The sequence below is a fragment of the Scyliorhinus torazame genome, chromosome 29 (assembly GCF_047496885.1).
Source record: "Scyliorhinus torazame isolate Kashiwa2021f chromosome 29, sScyTor2.1, whole genome shotgun sequence".
Classification (NCBI taxonomy): domain Eukaryota; kingdom Metazoa; phylum Chordata; class Chondrichthyes; order Carcharhiniformes; family Scyliorhinidae; genus Scyliorhinus; species Scyliorhinus torazame.
Genome location: NC_092735.1, coordinates 41,267,805 through 41,286,563, shown reverse-complemented (window position 1 = coordinate 41,286,563; position 18,759 = coordinate 41,267,805). Strand labels below are relative to the sequence as shown.

At 49.6% G+C, this 18,759-nt stretch overlaps 1 protein-coding gene across 1 annotated transcript in view; it reads right to left on the bottom strand.

The window, feature by feature from the left end:
- LOC140404157 (uncharacterized) overlaps positions 1-18,759 on the bottom strand; it is a 96,715-nt gene that overhangs the window by 75,906 nt on the left and 2,050 nt on the right. The window contains exons 2-6 of the mRNA XM_072492574.1: positions 18,056-18,173; positions 16,652-16,702; positions 12,071-12,148; positions 10,897-10,953; positions 7,092-7,151 (exon numbers count right to left, since the gene is read on the bottom strand). Coding sequence (XP_072348675.1) covers positions 7,092-7,151; positions 10,897-10,953; positions 12,071-12,148; positions 16,652-16,702; positions 18,056-18,173 — 364 coding nt within the window. The remainder of the gene's footprint in view (positions 1-7,091; positions 7,152-10,896; positions 10,954-12,070; positions 12,149-16,651; positions 16,703-18,055; positions 18,174-18,759) is intronic.

Below are 18,759 nucleotides of genomic sequence, written 5' to 3'. Positions count from 1 at the left end.
CAGTAGTAGCCATCCAGATTCGGCAACGCCAGCCCTCCTCTATCTCTTCTACGCTCCAGGAACCCCCTCCTTACCCTCGGGGTCTTGTTTGCCCACACGAAACCCATAATGCTCCTGCCTACCCTCTTAAAAAAGGCCTTGGTGACCACAATTGGAAGGCACTGAAATACAAAAAGAAACCTCGGGAGAACCACCATTTTAATCGATTGTACTCTGCCCGCCAGCAAGAGTGGCAACATGTCCCATCGCTTGAAGTCCTGCTCCATCTTCTCCACCAGCCGCGTCAAATTAAGTTTGTGCAGTGCCCCCCAGCTCTTAGCTACCTGGATCCCCAGGTATCGAAAGCTCCTTTCCACCCTCCTCAACGGTAGGTCGTCTATCCCACTTCCCTGGTCCCCTGGATGCACCACGAAGAGCTCACTTTTCCCTACATTAAGCTTATAGCCCAAAAAGTCCCCAAACTCCCTTAGAATCTGCATGACCTCCGCCATCCCCTCCACTGGATCCGCCACATACAGCAACAGGTCGTCTGCGTATAGCGACACTCGATGCTCCTCTCCCCCTCGGACTACCCCCCTCCATTTCCTGGACTCCCTTAATGCCATGGCCAAAGGTTCAATTGCTAATGCAAACAACAGGGGGGACAGGGGCACCCCTGCCTCGTCCCTCTATACAGCCGGAAGTACTCCGACCTCCACCGATTCATAACCACACTCGCCACCGGGGCTCTATATAGGAGCTTAACCCAGCTAATAAACCCTCCCCCGAACCCAAACCTCCGCAACACTTCCCAGAGATACTCCCACTCTACTCGGTCAAAGGCCTTCTCCGCGTCCATAGCTGCCACTATCTCCGCCTCTCCCTCCACCGATGGCATCATAATCACATTTAGTAGCCTCCGCAGATTGGTGTTCAGCTGCCTACCCTTTACGAATCCCGTCTGGTCCTCATGAATCACCCCCGGGACACAGTCCTCTATCCTCGTAGCCAGCACCTTTGCGAGCAACTTAGCATCTACGTTGAGGAGCGAGATCGGCCTTTACGACCCACATTGCAGTGGGTCCTTATCTCGCTTCAGGATCAAAGAGATCATCGCCTCCGACATTGTCGGGGGCAGGGTCCCCCCTCCCTTGCCTCATTGAAAGTCCTCACCAGCAACGGGGCTAACAGGTCTACATACTTCCTATAGAACTCCACCGGGAACCCATCCGGTCCCGGGGCCTTCCCTGCCTGCATGCTCCCCAGTCCTCTAATCAGCTCCTCCAACCCAATTGGCGCCCCCAAACCAGCCACCTCCTGCTCCTCCACCCTCGGCATCCTCAGTTGGTCCAAGAATCGTCGCATCCCCTCTTTTCCCACTGGGGGCTGGGATCTGTACAGCTCCTCATAGAAGGCCTTGAATGCCTCATTTACTTTCACCGCACTCCGCACCGTAGTTCCCCTTCCATCCTTGACTCCACCTATCTCCCTCGCTGCCATCCTCTTACAGAGCTGATGTGCCAGCATCCGGCTCGCCTTCTCCCCATACTCATACGTTGCCCCCTGTGCCTTCCCTGTGGTCAACAGGTCGAACTCTGCCTGGAGACTTCGCCTCTCCCTGAGTAGTCCCTCATCAGGGGCCTCTGCATATCTCCTGTCCACTCTTAAAATCTCCCCCACTAACTTCTCCCTTTCCCTGCCCTCTCTCTTCTCCCCATGAGCCCTGACGGAGATTAACTCTCCCTGACCACCGCCTTCAGCGCCTCCCATACTACTCCCACCTGCACTTCCCCGTTGTCTTTGGCCTCCAAATACCGTTCAATACACCCCCGCACCCTCCCGCACACTTCCTCGTCTGCCAACAGTCCCACATCCAACTGCCACAGCGGGGTCCCGCTCCTCCCCCAACTCTAGTTCCACCCAGTGCGGGGCGTGGTCTGAAATGTCTATGGCCGAATACTCCGTTCCCTCCACTTTCGGGATCAATGCCCTGCCCAGAACAAAAAAATCTATCCGGGAGTAGGCCTTGTGTACATGGGAGAAAAAATAAAATTCTCTGGCCAAAGGCCTGGCAAATCTCCACGGATCTACTCCCCCCATCTGGTCCATAAACCCCCTAAGCACCTTGGCCGCAGCCGGCCTCTTTCGAGTCCTGGATCTGGAGCGATCCAGTGCTGGGTCCAACACCGTGTTGAAATCCCCACCCATTATCAAGCTTCCTACCTCCAGGTCCGGAATACGCCCCAACATACGCTTCATGAATCCAGCATAGTCCCAGTTCGGGGCGTATACATTTACCAATACCACCCACGTCCCCTGCAACCTACCGCTCACCATCACGTATCGACCTCCATTGTCCGCTACTATGTTCTTGGCCTCAAACGACAACCGCTTCCCCACCAGTATTGCTACCCCTCTATTCTTCGCATCCAGCCCCGAATGGAACACCTGCCCTACCCATCCCTTTCTTAACCTGACCTGATCTGCCACCTTCAGGTGTGTCGCCTGAAGCATGACCACGTCTGCCTTCAGTCCCTTTAAGTGCGTGAACACTTGGGCCCTCTTAACCGGCCCATTTAGGCCCCCCACATTCCACGTGATCAGCCGGAGTGGGGGGCTACCAGGCCAGTCCCGTGACCGCGCCTTCCGCACCCTCCAGTCCCCCAGACGGGGAACCCCCGCCCCGACCATCTCTTCCATTTTCAGTTCCCCCTCGGCCAATGCAACCCTATTCCCACCCCCCCCCCCCGCCCCCCCGCTAGATCCAAATCTAGCTCATTTGCTCCCCCCCATAATACTTCTGTAAGTCAGCTGACTCCTGCTGACCCCGGCTTCCCCCACCTTCCCGTTGACCCCCCCGGTGTGGAAATCCCTCCTCCTCCTTGCGCTCCTCCATCCCCCCCCTCCCGCCCCTCCCGAACGCGGGAAAAAGCCCGCGCTTTCCTGAGCCAGCCCGCCCCGTGGCGCAGCTCCTGTTGCGGCCTTATCCCAATTCCCGCATCCCCGGGTCTCACTTCCCTCCCCTCCAGCGGTGCGCCCACATTCCTCACAGTCTCATCAAAACTCTTCCCCCATCCCCATCCATCGTCCCACCCGTGAAACATTCTTTACCCATATTTACAACCCTGTATACAGTCAACATCTCCCCAACAACCACAGACCCTCAGTTTGAATCCAATTTTTCCGTTTGGATAAAGGTCCAAGCCTCTTCTGGCGTTTTAAAATTGTGGTGTCGATCCTGATACGTGACCCACAGTCGCGCTGGCTGCAGCATTCCTAACTTCACCCTCTTTTTATGCAGCACCGCCCTGGCCCAGTTGAAGCCAGCTCTCCTCTTTGCCACCTCCGCGCTCCAGTCCTTGTAGACTCGGATCACCGCATTCTCCCATCTACTGCTCCGCTCTTTCTTGGCCCATCTCAGGACCCTCTCTCTGTTCGCAAAACGATGGAACCTTGCCACTATCGCCCTTGGCGGCTCGCCGGCCTTGGGTCTCCTCGCCAGTACCCGGTGAGCCCCTTCTAGTTCCAGGGGGCTCGGAGAGGCCTCCGCACCCATCAGCGAATGGAGCATCGTGCTCACATACGCCCCGGCATCGGCCCCCTCCACCCCTTCAGGGAGACCCAGAATCCGGAGATTCTTCCTCCTCGACGTGTTCTCCAGGACCTCGGAAATCTCGGCCCACCTCTTGTGCAGCGCCTCGTGCGCCTCCATCTTCACCGCCAGGCCCAAGATCTCGTCCTCGTTCTCATTGGTTTTGTCCCTCACCTCTCGGAGCTCTACCTCCTGGGCCTCCTTCAGCCCCTCGATTGCCATCAGCATTGGCGCTAGCACCTCCTTTTTAAGCTCCTCCACGCAGCGCCTGAGAAACTCCTGCTGGTCCGGCCCCCATGCTGCATGATCTCCGCCCTCCGCCATCTTGTTATTTTCCCCCTCGTTTCGGCCGCTGCTCCAAAGCCTCTTTTTCCGCCGCTCCACTTCTGGTCCTCTCCATACACGACGGAAGGGGGACCTTGCTCTCACCTTCCCACACGGGAATTGGTCAAAAAATTTCCGTTCTAGCGGGAGCTGCCGAATTGTGCGACTTAGCTCCGCATCGCCGCCATCGGAAGTCTTTGGCCCCGGTGTGTATTAATCGTTACATATGGTCGGGAGGCAGGGTCCAGCTCCAACTGTATGTAGGCGTGACTCATATCTAATTTTGTCCACCTGCAAGCTTTGCGTAGAGACCCTCTATGCGAGGCATTGGATATCGGTCGAGTCGGGAAGCCGTATTCACTGTAAGTTTATAGTCGTCGCACAAGCGAACTGTGGCATCTGGCTTCATTACAGGTACAATTGGTGCTGCCCAGTCAGCGAAACGGACGGGCCTGATAATACCCAAAGTTTCCAAACGAGTGAGCTCCCCTTCTACCTTCTCGAGCAAGGCGTAAGGCACCGGGCGCGCCCGGAAATAGCGCAGCGTGGCTCCTGGTTCGACTTGGATACGGGCTACGGACCCTTTTATTTTCCCCAAACCGGGCTGGAATACATCTGGGTATCGTCCTAGCACCTCAGTCAACCCTCCAGAAACTGTTTGGAGGATGTGCTGCCACTGCAAGTGCAAATGGCACAACCAGTCCCGACCCAACAGGCTGGGCCCATGGCCGCGCACCACGATAAGTGGGAAACGCCTCTCCTGGCGTCCATAAACAACAGGGGTCATCGTAGTTCCTGCAATGTCCAATGGTTCCCCCGTGTAGGTGGCCAACCTGGCCTGTGTGTCGGTTAATGTAAGGGTCTGTATACCCTGCTTGATGCGGTCGAATGTCCTCTGGGCAATCACGGAGACCGCTGCACCAGTGTCCAACTCCATCTCAAGCAGGTGACCATTGACCATCGGGGCAGCACGGTAGCGTTCTGGATAGCACAATTGCTTCACAGCTCCAGGGTCCCAGGTTAGATTCCGGCTTGGGTCACTGTCTGTGCAGAGTCTGCACATCCTCCCAGTGTGTGCTTGAGTTTCCTCCGGGTGCTCCGGTTTCCTCCCACAGTCCAAAGATCTGCAGGTTAGGTGGATTGGCCATGATAAATTGCCCTTAGTGTCCAAAATTCCCCTTAGTGTTGGGTGGGGTTACTGGGTTATGGGGATAGGGTGGAGGTGTTGACCTTGGGTAGGGTGCTCTTTCCAAGAGCCGGTGCAGACTCGATGGGCCGAATGGCCTCCTTCTGCACTGTAAATTCTATGACCCGTACTGTCACCTTAATAGGGGCCACACGGGGAGCTGCCACACAATGCAGCTGCAGGCAGTCGTCCTCCGTCTCCACGTCCTCAGGAGTAGTCGCCGCAGGTTCATCCACATGGAAGGTACGGCCCCTGGGCTGGTCCCAGTTTTGGTCGGAACGACGGCGCCTCTAGCGCCCCCAGGACCAGCGTCCGCGACGGGGTCGGCGCCTACATGTCTGACACGGACATGGCTCCTCATCCATTGGTTCTGGAGAAGGCTATCTTCGGGGAGGAATGTCCGATGGCCACTGGCGTCGATCCGGACGTCATCTCGCCCAAGGTACCGCAGGAGTGTGGGGGAAGTTTTCGGACGGAAGGGGTTGCGCCCCAAGGCATGCACTTCCATTCCCTGTATCTCCTGCACTCCTCGTTCTGCGCTCTCTCGGGACAATACTATTTGAATGGCCTGTTGAAAAGTCAATGTTGGCTCAGCTAACAACTTTCTCTGGGTGGCCGCATTGTTAATATCGCAAACCAAACGGTCGCGTAACATTTCTGACAAAGTCTCACCATAGTCACAGTACTCCGCAATCCTGCGTAGCCTGGATAGAAAGTCGGTAAAGGATTCTCCTGGGGTCCTCTAGCGTTATTAAACCGGTGACATTGGGCTATCGTGGACGGGGTTGGGTTAAAATGCTGCCCCACTAAATTCACAAGTTCATCAAACGTTTTGGTGTCCGGCGCAGCTGGGTACGTAAGGCTCCTAATCACCCCAAACGTATGCAGGCCGCAGGCGGTGAGCAATATGAACACCTGGCGCTCGTTTTCGGTGATATTGTTTGCCCGGAAATAGTAACGCATCCGTTGTGCATACTGGTTCCAGCTTTCCAGCTTAGCATCAAAAACATCCAAACATCCGTACAGAGGCATGATGTAATGGAAAACAACTTCCAACCTGTATCCAATAAAAATCCAGGGAGGTGGCCTCAGCAGTGTAGACAGCTATTCACTTTAACCCTCGTCGCCAGTTTTGTGAGGGCCACAAAGAATCCAGCACGAGTTTCAAGTATACAAAGAAATAACATTTATTTACAATAACATATATATACACAACAGCAGCAACCTTGCTTGCTGCTTACTCCTTCCTGCTGGTTCCAAACTGGCCAGCTTTATTTATACAGGGAGTCTGCTAATGATTTCTCCGCCCCCATCATTGGGGAAGCTCATACTCCCACATGATTGTGGGATTGTCATTAGTCCCCAGCCAATGGTAAGCAGGCAGGTTATAACACCCAGCAAGCTTCAACACTTTATGAAGAAAAATAATTATAAGATAATTTGCAAAAGAAACTTTAAGAGTTGAAACTATTACTATTAAAATTAAAAGATGATATTATTTTCAATCATACTATGCTAATCAATTTATTGGATACTCCAGATAATCCTTGAACACCCCGAAAGCCATAAGTGAAGCAACAGAGATAGTTCAAGTCTAAAACTACTCTTCAGAATTGAAAATAGAGTAAACAAATAAGTTAAAATAAAATGCTAAGAATAGTGTTCGTCACATCCTAGTCTACCACAGCACCACAGCTCATTTTTTTAAAAATGCAAATAAATAAAAAAATTCTATTTGAGATGAATACCAAACTTAAAATAACTCCAGCTTAATCTATTTAGATGAAATCCAACAGTCGGATGAAGCATGAAAAATGTATTTTCTCTTCCTGATCTTGATGGATTAGCAGTGTGTGTGCAACATTTTCTAATATTATTTTAGATGATGAGCACAAGTTTGGTTATTGACCTTCAGTGGTCTGACATGCTGAGCATGTCTCAAATGTTTCAGGATCATTTTCAAAGAAACATTTTTATTTCAATTTATTTTCTGCGCCTTAGATTATTTACCTTAATGATATTATTGTATTCATCTACAGTTGATTTCAATTCCTCTGACTGGTTTATTTTCTGTAAAATAATGATAGACAGCAGCATAAGAAACACAACACTATAGATTGTCAAAGAACCTGTGTTAGATCATTTCCTTATTAAAACACTTCAGAACATTTGAAATCTGCCCAAACCCAATTCTATTTTTTAACCTACTCATTCCTACATTGTTCTCTATTCCTTTTTTCTGAATTAATATTTCATTTTAGCACTTTTTTCTGCATCTTGCTTCAGAAGTATTCCTACAAGATGCATTTAACAGTCTTACAATTTATTTATTGACATGTAACATGAAGAAATTTGATAATAACTACAGTAATAGAAGTCTATCTTGGATCCAATAATCAGTTTTACAAATTCCTCTCTATAGGCGTGATTTAACCAGAAAGTTTCTAAATGTGGTAGCAAGCTGGAACTGCCGTGAGCTTCCCAACGCTCGGCCCAGCAAGGCTGTCACTGCTATAAAACGTTACTGGGTCCAGTTAACAAGACCCCACGGGCTTTCATGCCACAAATGATGGTCCCGCCAGCTGATTCGCCGGGATGGCGCTCGTCGGGCTCCCACTAACAAGGGAGGGCAGCACTTAAACCACTCCTACACAATCAATCCCACACAGCTCTCAGCCAAGCCACCTAGGAATCCAGCCCCATGATTCATGGATGCTGACCTGAACAGATTACTGGACGCGTTAGAGGCCAGGGGGATGTCCTGTTCCACCAAGGCTCTCGGAGGGTCAGTCAGTGATGCCTGGGAGGAAGTGGCAGTCAGTTCGGGGAGTGTGACCTGGAGGACCAGCACCCAGTGCTGGAAGATCAATGATCTCCACCGGGCCACATGGTTGAGTTGGCACCGGACCCCCCCCCCCCCCCACCCCCCCCCCCCCCCCACCCCCCCCCCCCAACCAACCACGAGTATGCACCTGGCACTGCCCTCACCAGCATCGTTTCCATGCCCCGGCCTACCCATGTCCAATAGTGCCGCCGCACCCCACCCATAGTCCCCATCACCCCCCCTGCCAAATACAGGCCATTTCCCTTGCCCCCAACCCCACCATGAACGACCGACCCCAACCCCAAACCCTCTGCCCACCTCCTCCTCCTCCTCCTCCCCGCCCCCCCCCCCCCCAACCCCACCATGAACGACGCATGCGGCTACCGATGTTCCCTCTTGTGTCCCCACAGGAGATGTTGGATCACAACAGACGGGAGAGGGCCAGACAGCAAACTCCTAATTTAATTGGTGATAGAAATGTCGGTCAGCGGGGTTAAGTGTCGGGGTTAATGTGAAAGAACCGTAACGCTTCCAGCGTCTCAAACAACAACATCTGCATGATGTGCACCCAATTGCGGCTCCTCACAGACCGCATGGAGAGGTTGGAGCAGCAGTTGGATGCACTTAGGAGCATGAAGGTGGCAGATGATACCAAGTTGGGTGGAACGGTGAACTGTGACAAGGATGCAGGGATCCTACAGCATGATCTGGACAGGTTGGGCGTGTGGGCAAATCAATGGCAGATGCTTTATAATTTGGATAAGTGTGAGGTTATTCACTTTGGAAGCAAAAACAGGAAGGCAGATTACTACCTGAATGGTTGTAAATTGGGAGAGGGGAGTGTGCAGCGGGACCTGGGTGTCCTTGTGCACCTTTCGCTGAAGGTAAGCATGCAGGTGCAGCAGGCGGTAAAGAACGCTAATGATTTAGCCCAGTGCTAAACAGCCCCTTTATCAGGGGATATGGGGAGATGGCAGGAGAATGGGGATGAGAAAAGTATCAGCCATGATTGAATGGCAGAGCACACTCAATGGGCTGAGTGGCCTAATTCTGCTCCTATGTCTTATGGATATCAGCGACCCTCCAGCATAGGTAATTGTAGGAGTCCCAAAGGCGCAGGAGGTGGCGGCGGCAATGTGTGGCACCGAGACCAACACTGTTAGAGTAGTGATCGCAGTGGAGAGCCTGGTGCAAGACGCGGCAGCATGAGCGGAGGTGGCCAAGACGTGGATCAGCCAGTAACGGCCAGAGCTGAACACCTCAGCAGCATGTCGCAGTCGCTGGGGGGTCATGATCCTGTACCAGGTGGAACTTGATGAGGCTTTGTTGGGCATGTCCCAGTTTCAGTTGGGCATTGCCAAGGCCCTCCAGAGAACGTCCTGGTTGCTAGGGGTCGTCTCCCAGGCCGATGTGGGCATAGCCGAGGCGCTGCGGGACATGTTCCATTCTCAGTTAGGCATTGCCGTGGACTCCAGAGCATGTCCCAGTCACGGAGGAGTATCGCTGAAGCTGCTGCAGACATTGGGGAGCCGCCAGGCCTGGCAGAGCCAGATGATGTAGGGGCAGCCGGGACTCGATCCAGCTGCCCCTCTGGCCCGAGGTGAACGTCAGAGCCCTTTGGGCACTGACCGGGAGGAGGGAGCGCTAGGTGCCAACCTGGAGCCACCCTATGGAATAGCAATGGCAGCCATCCATTCCCCCGAGATCCATCCCACTGACAGCAGCGGGTCCCAGAATCAGCACCCAAAACAGGCGGTACAGCAGAGCATGTGCCGCCAGCAAGTGCACTGGGTCCATCCGGCCCCAAAGCCCCCAGAGGAGCATCAAAAGCCACAGGATGCAGTAGGCAGCAGGCTGCTCCCACCTCTGATGAGCAACCTGGGGAGACCTTCGCCTTGGAGACCTCGGGCGAGTGCCATTCAGCACTGGTCTCCACAAACGGGGACCAGACAGACGTCACTCATGGGGCTCTCCCAAGGGTTCGGAGGACTCCAGGTGCATGCCCCTTGGGCCTGACAGTACCCTGGCATTGCTGGTGCCACCCAGGCACCCTTGCACTGCAAGCCTCATGACCTGGAACTGCCAGTCTGGCAATGCCGCCTGGGTGCCAGTCTGGAACTGCCACGGTGCCGAGGTGCCACTGCCAGGGTGCCACACTGGCATTTATTTCCAGTGACGATCGGTGCTGGAGTGGCGGTTGTTGGTAGGGTGCGGGGGCCCCTCCCATAGCACGTTGAGGTTGGAGGGGTTGGGAAACGCTTCGGGGGCTCCAGAGATCGGGTTCTTCCTCCTCTCGCTGAGCTCTGCAGTGCACAAAATGGGGCTGTGTGTGACCTCGGATGCGCATTCCCTACTGAGGCCCCCTATCTAATGCGAGTGCCGTTTTATAGCGTTGTGTTTATCGGCGCTGCGAGCGAAGGGAAACATGTGCTCGCTATGGGACTTTGTTCCCACTTAAATCGCACCATAGATTACAAAGTAAGAAGTCTTACAACACCTGGTTAAAGTCCAACAGGTTTGTTTTGAATCACTAGCTTTCGAAGCGCAGCTCCTTCATCACTCACCTGATGACTTTAACCTGGTGTTGTAAGACTTCTTACTGTAGTCCAAAGCCGGCATCTCCACATCATAAGATTACAGAAGCAGGGAAGTCATGTTGGAGTTGGCAACTGTCACAGAATGCCAATTTGCATACACAAGGAAACTTGAGTATGAAGACAGGTGCCCTAGGTGATTAAAAGCTACTCAATGCAGTATAGTACATGGCAGATATCTGGTCCAGATTGAGTACAGCAGATCACAACATAATATTCCACAGTTACGTCCATCTGATGGGTGTCAAACAGTAACCACCAATATATTGAATTTCTGAAATCTACTTCCAGTTGTTAATAAACGTAGTCTATGTCTACTTTAGGAAACCTGATATTATTAGTGATCAATGAGAATGTACATCAATATGAAACAAGACCATGTCATTTTTACACCCACCTCAGTTAGTAAGACATCCTTAACAGAAATTAGTCTGTTGGCTTCGTACACCTGGTTCTTAAAAACAAGAATATTAACATTTTAGATATTCATACAACACTCTCTAGCAATGTCTTGCAGCAAGAAATTGAATAATGCGAAGTTGAGTATCATGGGCTTTCTCCTGATCATTTTTGTGGTTCTTTTGCCAAAGTTATGGACAACTGGGAGACGTTCACCGTCCCGCACCCTGCCCCCACTCCCACCTATTCCCTTAGAGAAATTCAACCCACATGTTTGTAAAGGAGAGGGAGCAATAATTTATTTTTAGTTTTGGCAATCAGAAAATATGATTCATTTGATACTGTGAAATGCTAAATCAGCGGTTAATAAAAAGTGCATCCTGTGATTAATTATAACCTGTTACGACCCCCTGGGCTAGTGCGCGGTCAATTCCAGCCTCACTTGACCTGGAGTCGCAACACAATTGAAATTAATAAATCATTCTTAGAAAAACTCCCAAAGTCTTTGTTGTTTCAGATAGTTGTTTCCAGCACATTGCCCTTCAAACCAGGCTTTCAGGTCAAGATTCCTGTCTTGCAGTCTGTAATGATTTTCACTGTAGATTGTCTCTCAGTGTCCAGGATACAACTCTGCTTCCCTTAGGTCTCTGGAAATCATTCCACTAGGGTAGGGCCCAATCACTACCTGTTATCAGCTGGTGGTTGGCTTTTAGGCCAATTTCTTGGCCACCAGCCAACCAATCGAACCGGGTCCCACCCCACCTCTCGGTGCCACAAAGTCTGAGTTCCACTGCTCGAAAATCAGCATCATATACAATGTTGCAATGTTTTGAATTTCTCATTCTCTCTGCTGCTTAAAGACACCTGTCCATTAAACATCCATGGATCAAAATGATAACAAAATAGAAAAAGGGGAAACAGGGTATCAACAGGAAGGGCCTTACAAACCACACAAATAATAAGTACCTAGCTTATATCCTAAATCTGCTGCGTTTGTTGGCCTCAGCCAGGGCAGCACGACAATATCACAATCCTGCCCTCACCTAATATTTATACTTCCAGCAAGAAGCCTGAAGTGGAATGGCACTGCATTGTAGTGACTTACAACAGAAAATATCAAAGAAACTGCCAAAAAGATTTTTTGCATGTTTTTAAGCACTTTAGTGACGTACCTTCAGCTCAGCCTTCTCTGATACTAATTCCTCATTTCTCCAATGTGTATAGTCTTTCTCGGCTGTTAATTTCCCATTCTGCATTACATGCAAGAAAAGTTTAATTTTACTTTTTTAATCTACTGGTGCTGTTCCAGATTTCAATCTCAGAGACTTCGGGCTGGATTTTCCGCTTTCGGGATTATCCGTTACGCCGGCAGTGTTTTCCCAACGTCGTGGGGTTGCCCACAATGGGAAACCCCATTGGCCGGCTGGCAGGACGGAGAATTCCCGCTGCCGATGAGGGTGCGCCACACCCAGAGAATCCCACCCATCACATCTCTTTTTTTAATTCTCATGTTTTATTTATGAGTCATAGGAAACAGAGAGTAGTGGTCAATTTTTCAGACTGAAGGAAGGTTTGTAGTGGTCGGTTTTGGGATCCTTGCTCTTACTGATGTATATTAATAACCTAGGCCTTACCTCCGGTGACAGCGGGCGGGAGGCGGCCGCACAATGGAGAGCCCCCGCTCGGGAACGGCAATTTCGGGGCTTTAAGCCCGGTCCCAGGGTCCACGGAGGCGGCAGAAGCAGGGAGAAGGCACGGAGGAGGCACTGAGAAGACACAGGAGGGAAAAAAACCCCAAAGAAAAATGTCGAGGGTGAGCAGAAAAACGGCCGAGAAAAAACCAGCTGGAGGTCCGTCGGGGAGTGGATAGGTCACCGCGGGGTCACCAGGAAAAGTGGAGGCTGGAGCACCAGGGGAGGCCGCACTGCTTACGGCTGAAGAAGTAACTAAGGTGATGGCTGCGGAATTTGAAAAGCAGTTGGCGCAGATTGCGAAATGCATGGAGACGGTGAGGAAGGAGATGAGGGAGGTTTTGAGTGTGCTGGTGGAGGAGGCGGGTTCCCCGGTGAGGACGGAGGTGGCGAGCGCAGTGGCGGAGGTGCGAGAGCAAGGGGAGGCGCTGAAGGAAGTGAAGGAGACGTTATTGCAGCACAGTGATCAACTTGCCTCGATGGGGAAAGAGATGCGGAAGGTGATGGATACTAACAAGGATCTGCGAGGAAAAATGGAAGACCTGGAAAATAGATCCAGGCGACAGAACTTGAGGATTGTGGGGCTGCCCGAAGGAGTTGAAGGACCGAGGCCGACTGAGTATTTTGCCGTGATGCTGGCAAAACTATTGGGGGAGGGGGAGGACCCCTCCCAATATGAACTGGATCGGGCTCATCGGTCGTGGAGGCCTGTACCAAAGGCGAGTGAGCCACCAAGGACAGTGACTCTGTGCTTCCGTAGGTACAGGGTGAAGGAGAAGGTCCTGAGCTGGGCCAAGCCGAAGCGGGTGGTGCAGTGGGCTGGAGCTGGTATACATGTATACCAGGACTTTACGGTGGAGCTGGCAAGGAAGCGGGCTGCCTTCAACCGGGTGAAGAGTGCACTGTACATTAGCAAGGTGCGGTGCGGCATTGTATATCCAGCGAAGCTGAGGGTGACTTACAAGCTCAGGGACTTTTATTTTGGAACGGCAGAAGCAGCGGAGGAGTTTGCGAAAGCAGAAGGACTGTGGCAGAACTGACAAATTGAGGAATGGCCATGTGCCGATGTAACCTCATGACTGTATTTTCTTCTTTTTTGTATCACTGCGCGCGGGTGTAGAGATTAAAGGAGCCAAGGTGGTATGTATTTGGACAAGGGAAGAGACGGGACTATCACTCGAAATGAGAGTTCTTTGGGGTGTAGGTGGATAGGTGGGGTTTGTGCGCTAAAAGGGGATCTTTGGGCTTTCCTGGGGCCTGGCAAGTGGGAAAGGGACCCGGGCGGGGGCCTCCACGCTGGCCGGTGTGTGCCGGCCAGTGAACGGGAGTGAGGTGGGGGGAGGGGCAGCAGCCATCGGAGCCTGGCAGAACAGGGTCCGAGTGGTCTAGCCAGGATGGAAAGTCGGGGGGGGAAAGGAACCGAGGGTAGGGGGAGGAGTTTTACAAGAGGCAGTGGACGGGAGGAGCTGGAGACCTGGGGGGGGGAGCTGTGAAAGATTAAGGCTGACTACGGGTAATCCCTGATTTCTTTTTGTCATTTGTTTATGTAAACATGCGGGTTGAGGTTCGGGGGTTGGTGGGTAGATGGGACCGTTGTTGTTATTATGGGGACTGACATATCTTGCTGATTATTGTTTATTGTTGATGGATGTAAATGTGGGAGAAAATGTGAAAATGGAGAATTTTTTTTTATTTTATTTTTAAACCTAGGCCTTGGTGTACAGGGCACAATTTCAAAATTTGGGAACGATATGAAACTTAGAAGCATGGTGATGAGGGTAGTGTAGAACTTCAAAAGGACATACAACAGGTCAGCCGAACTGGAGGACAATTAGCAGATGAAATTCAATGCAGACGAGTGTAAAGTGATTAATTTTGATAGGAATAAAATGAAGAGACAATATAAAGGGTAGAACTCTAAAGAGAATGCAGGAGCAGAGGGATGGAAGTGCAGGACAATTTGAGGTAGCAGTTAATAAAGCATACAGTATGCAAAGGCTTTATTAATAGGGACATCAACTGCATGGCTGAGTGGAGAACTGATAGCAATATTCAAAATCATGAGAGGTCTGGATAGAGTAGATAGCAATAAACATTTCCCAATGGTGGAAGGATCAAGAACGAGAGGACACAGATTTAAAGTGATAGGCAAAACAAGCAATGGCGAGATGAGAAAAGTCTTAACACGGCAAAGTTGTTATGATTTGGAATGTACTGCCTGACAGTGTGGTGGTGCCATGTTCAATCAAGGCATTCAAAAGGGAGTCAGACTGTTATCTGAAAAGGAAGAATGTAGAGGATTACAGGAAGCAGGTGGGGGAATGGAACCAGATGAATTGCTTATTCGGAGGGCCAATACAGACGCGATGGGCCAAATGGCTTCCTTCCGTGCTGTAACAACTCTGTGCTTCTATTATGTTGATTCTCTTATTTTTAAATACCTGTCATTTCTGTCATTTATATAATTTCTATACACAAAAGAACAGGTAACGGCTCTCGACACTGAAGCAATTTTGATAATTAGCTACTTAGAGGTATGAAAGTGGTGAAGTGTGACTCATCATAGGACAATAACTGTCCTCCACTGCTTATAGTATACAATACATTGAAAGAGTAGAATTAGATTTAGTACTTTATACAAAGTCAAATGACCCCCAGTTTCAGTTATTCAATCATTATAATTGTGCATCCTTATTAACAGGTTATGTCGCTAGGTAGTGCAAATCATTGTAGCACACAGCAAGCAATGATTTTATCAGGGTACCCATTATCCCGAGAAATCCGCTAGTGGGTTAACTACTAATGTCCATCGCAAGCCTAAAGCTTCACTGGTCAATATACACATTAAGATTCCTACAGCTCTATGCGCTATATGTGGCAACTAGGGGCTTTTCATAGTAACTTGATACTTGTGACAATAAAAGGTTATTATTGTTATAGGATTGGCATTATTAGCAATCTGATAAAAAGGCCCCAAACCATTTTCTCACCATGCAAGCTTGACACGGGACAATAAAGCTACTGTGCGAGACAATGGCTACCTCAATCACTGCTCGCTGTGGATAGCACATACTCACAATGGGCCTAAGGCTGCCACTTTCAGACCTGAAAAATCCCAAGACTACCACAAATTATCCTGAGACGGTATGGTAGCTGAAAAACTTCAGCAACAGCTGAAGCTAGACTGTGAAAGATACATTGGCACTGGAGTGAAATCCAGAGAAGGTTCACTTGGTTGTTCCTGGTTATGGAGGGAGTTTCTTATGAGGAGAGGTTAAGTAGGTTGGGTCTGTACTCATTGGAGTTTGGATAAATGAAATGTGACCTTATTGAGACATATAGGAGCTTGACAGGTTAAATGCTGAGAGGTTGGTTCCCCTTGTAGTGAGTCTAGGACCAGAGAGCATAATCTCAGAGTAGGGGGTCACCCATTCAAGACAGAGATGAGGAGGAATTTCTTCTCTCAGAGGATAGTGAACCTGTGGAATTCTTTACCACAGAGAGCTGGGTCGTTTATGTTCAAGGTTGAGATAGACAAATTTTTAATCAGTAAGGGAATCAAAGATTATGGGGATAAGCGGGAAAATGAAGTTGAAGATTATTATATCAGATCAGTTATGATCTCACTGAATGGCAGAGCAGACTCGATGGGCCAAATGGCCTGCTTCTGCTCCTACACCTTATGGTCTTATGGCTGGATAGAGTGATATGAGTGCGCTGGTCTGGTGTTTGAATATGGCGCCCGGACCTTCAGCTGGCGGTGGTGGACAAATCAGTTGCCAGCACGCCAGGACATTCGAAGGGGATCTCGCTTGTACATAATTAATTAGGTTCCAAGCGCGGAATCTGGCATAGACCCCAACATTCTGACCAGCAGGAAGAGCGCCATCAGAACTGCCTGGCGCAGCAATTAGTCTCAAAAATGAAGAATTCCACCCTCTGTGTTATTTGGGCTACAATCGTTATTATTACAAAATGACATATGTTCTGACCACAGGTGACACACCAATATACATTTGAATGAATGTATCCTTGACCTATCACCCCAGTCTAAGAGATTACCTCTTCCTGAAGCTGGAAAAACCTCATGCTTAGATTCTGTTGTTCTTTTTCCTGTTGAAAAAAGATTTAATTAAATTACTGTAAAGGGAAATTAACATTTTCCATTATATTCCATTGCAATACTGTGGAATAATTTTAGTCACATCTGTAAATTTTCTGACTAGACCTTGCGCACCATTTGTGGCCTTGTTGCGCCCAACTTTGTGTTGGGACGAGAACATCGAATCTTACGAGAGGCCTTGCACGATCTGGATCTTGCCTTCATTGGGCATGGTCCAGATCAAAATATTTAAATGTGTTGTCCGGCTCATTTAAATATACATTCACCAGATTCACCCGTGCCCAGGAGTCAACGGACGCCACAGGGAGACATCGCAAGGGTACCGTTTAGTACTGGTTCACACACACGTATTAAGGCGTAATGGCACCTGGGGGGTGTCCCAGGCCAATGGAGACACCCCAAATGGTTGGTGATAGGGCAGGGTGGCACTCTGGCTCTCCCAGTGGCACCCAAGCACCTTGGCACTGCCAGCCTGCTTGGATTCATGTCTCATTACATTCACCCCCAACCATCTGTCCTGGGCTTGCAAAATCCTACCAACTGTCCTAGCTTGAGACAATTCGCACCTCTTTAACCTGTGATTATCCCTCACTTCAGTCACACCGTTTGGACACGTAAAGACTTAATTATCAGAAAAGACTCACATTTAAAGTATCATCTTGTATCATTGACTTTGTCTAAGTATGTGTTTGTGGAACCCACCTCTTCACTCACCTGAGGAAGGAGCAGTGCTTCGGAAGCTAGTGATTCCAAACAAACCTGTTGGACTTTAACCTGGTGCTGTAAGACTTCTTACTGTGCCCACCCCAGTCCAACGCCGGCATCTCCACATCACATCTAAGTGCAATTTGAGAAATACCCCACTTTCTCTCTCAGAGGCTAAATCACTCTTTCTGCCAGAGATCCTGCTACATTTCTATAATATCTTCTTCCTGTGGCTTCTTTGTGTAATCTGTTCCTTATCTCAGTTTAGGCTTGTCTTTGTCAACAAGTGGTCTCAGAACACCCGGGCTAGCAAAGAGAAAAAGTATCATTCAGTGTTCAGTTGCCCAATGACTGTCCAGACACTGCTGCAAGAAAGCTTACTACAGGACCAGATGAGGAAAAGATCAGGTTTAGCTGTTACATTCTTTACTGTTGAAGAACCTGTTGATAATCACTATCAAGTATCATAAGTGAAGAATAGCTGTTATCTGTCATAACTCCCTTAATCAGTAGAATGGGGAATCTGTTTTTAGTTAACCCCAAATAAATTTAATTCAGGCAATAACTTTGAACGTAACCTCGCTTTAATGTTTTAAAAAATCAATGCTGACCCTTTTTTGTTGTTCATAGATACATACCAGTTGTCTGTTATGGCTCTGCAACTTGTAATTTCTGTCCTCCAGGTTCTTTGCAATGGATTTCAAATCATCTAGTTCATTCTCTAGTAACTTTACATGAAGTAATACTTGTTGAGAGCTGCAAGGATTAACAAGAACCATTATTGAGAATATGGTTTGAACTTTAAACGATAGCTTTCATGTAGTTTCCTTAACATTATGAGGTGGCTTCCTTAGGGTTCGGTTCACTGGGGAGTCTTATTCTACAATAAAAGCAAAATTCTGCAGATGCTGTGAATCAGAAGAAAATGCTGTAAAGATTCAGCAGATTTGGCGATTTGGCAGCATCTGTCGGGAGAGAAACACAGTACCACAGGCTCAAAACATTCATTCTCCTTCTCTCTCCACACATCCTGCAGACCTATTGCGTTTTTCCAGCATTTTCTGTTTTTATTTAATTTTATTCTACACTCTGGTGCAGGCCAGGAGCACATATGAAATGGTTTTTGCTAAACCCATAAAATCATAGAATTTACAGTGCAGAAGGAGGCCATTCGGCCCATCGAGCCTGCACCGGCTCTTGGAAAGAGCACCCTACCCCAGGTCAACACCTCCACCCTATCCCCATAACCCAGTAACCCCACCCAACACTAAGGGCAATTTTGGACACTAGGGGCAATTTATCATGGCCAATCCACCTAACCTGCACATCTTTGGACTGTGGG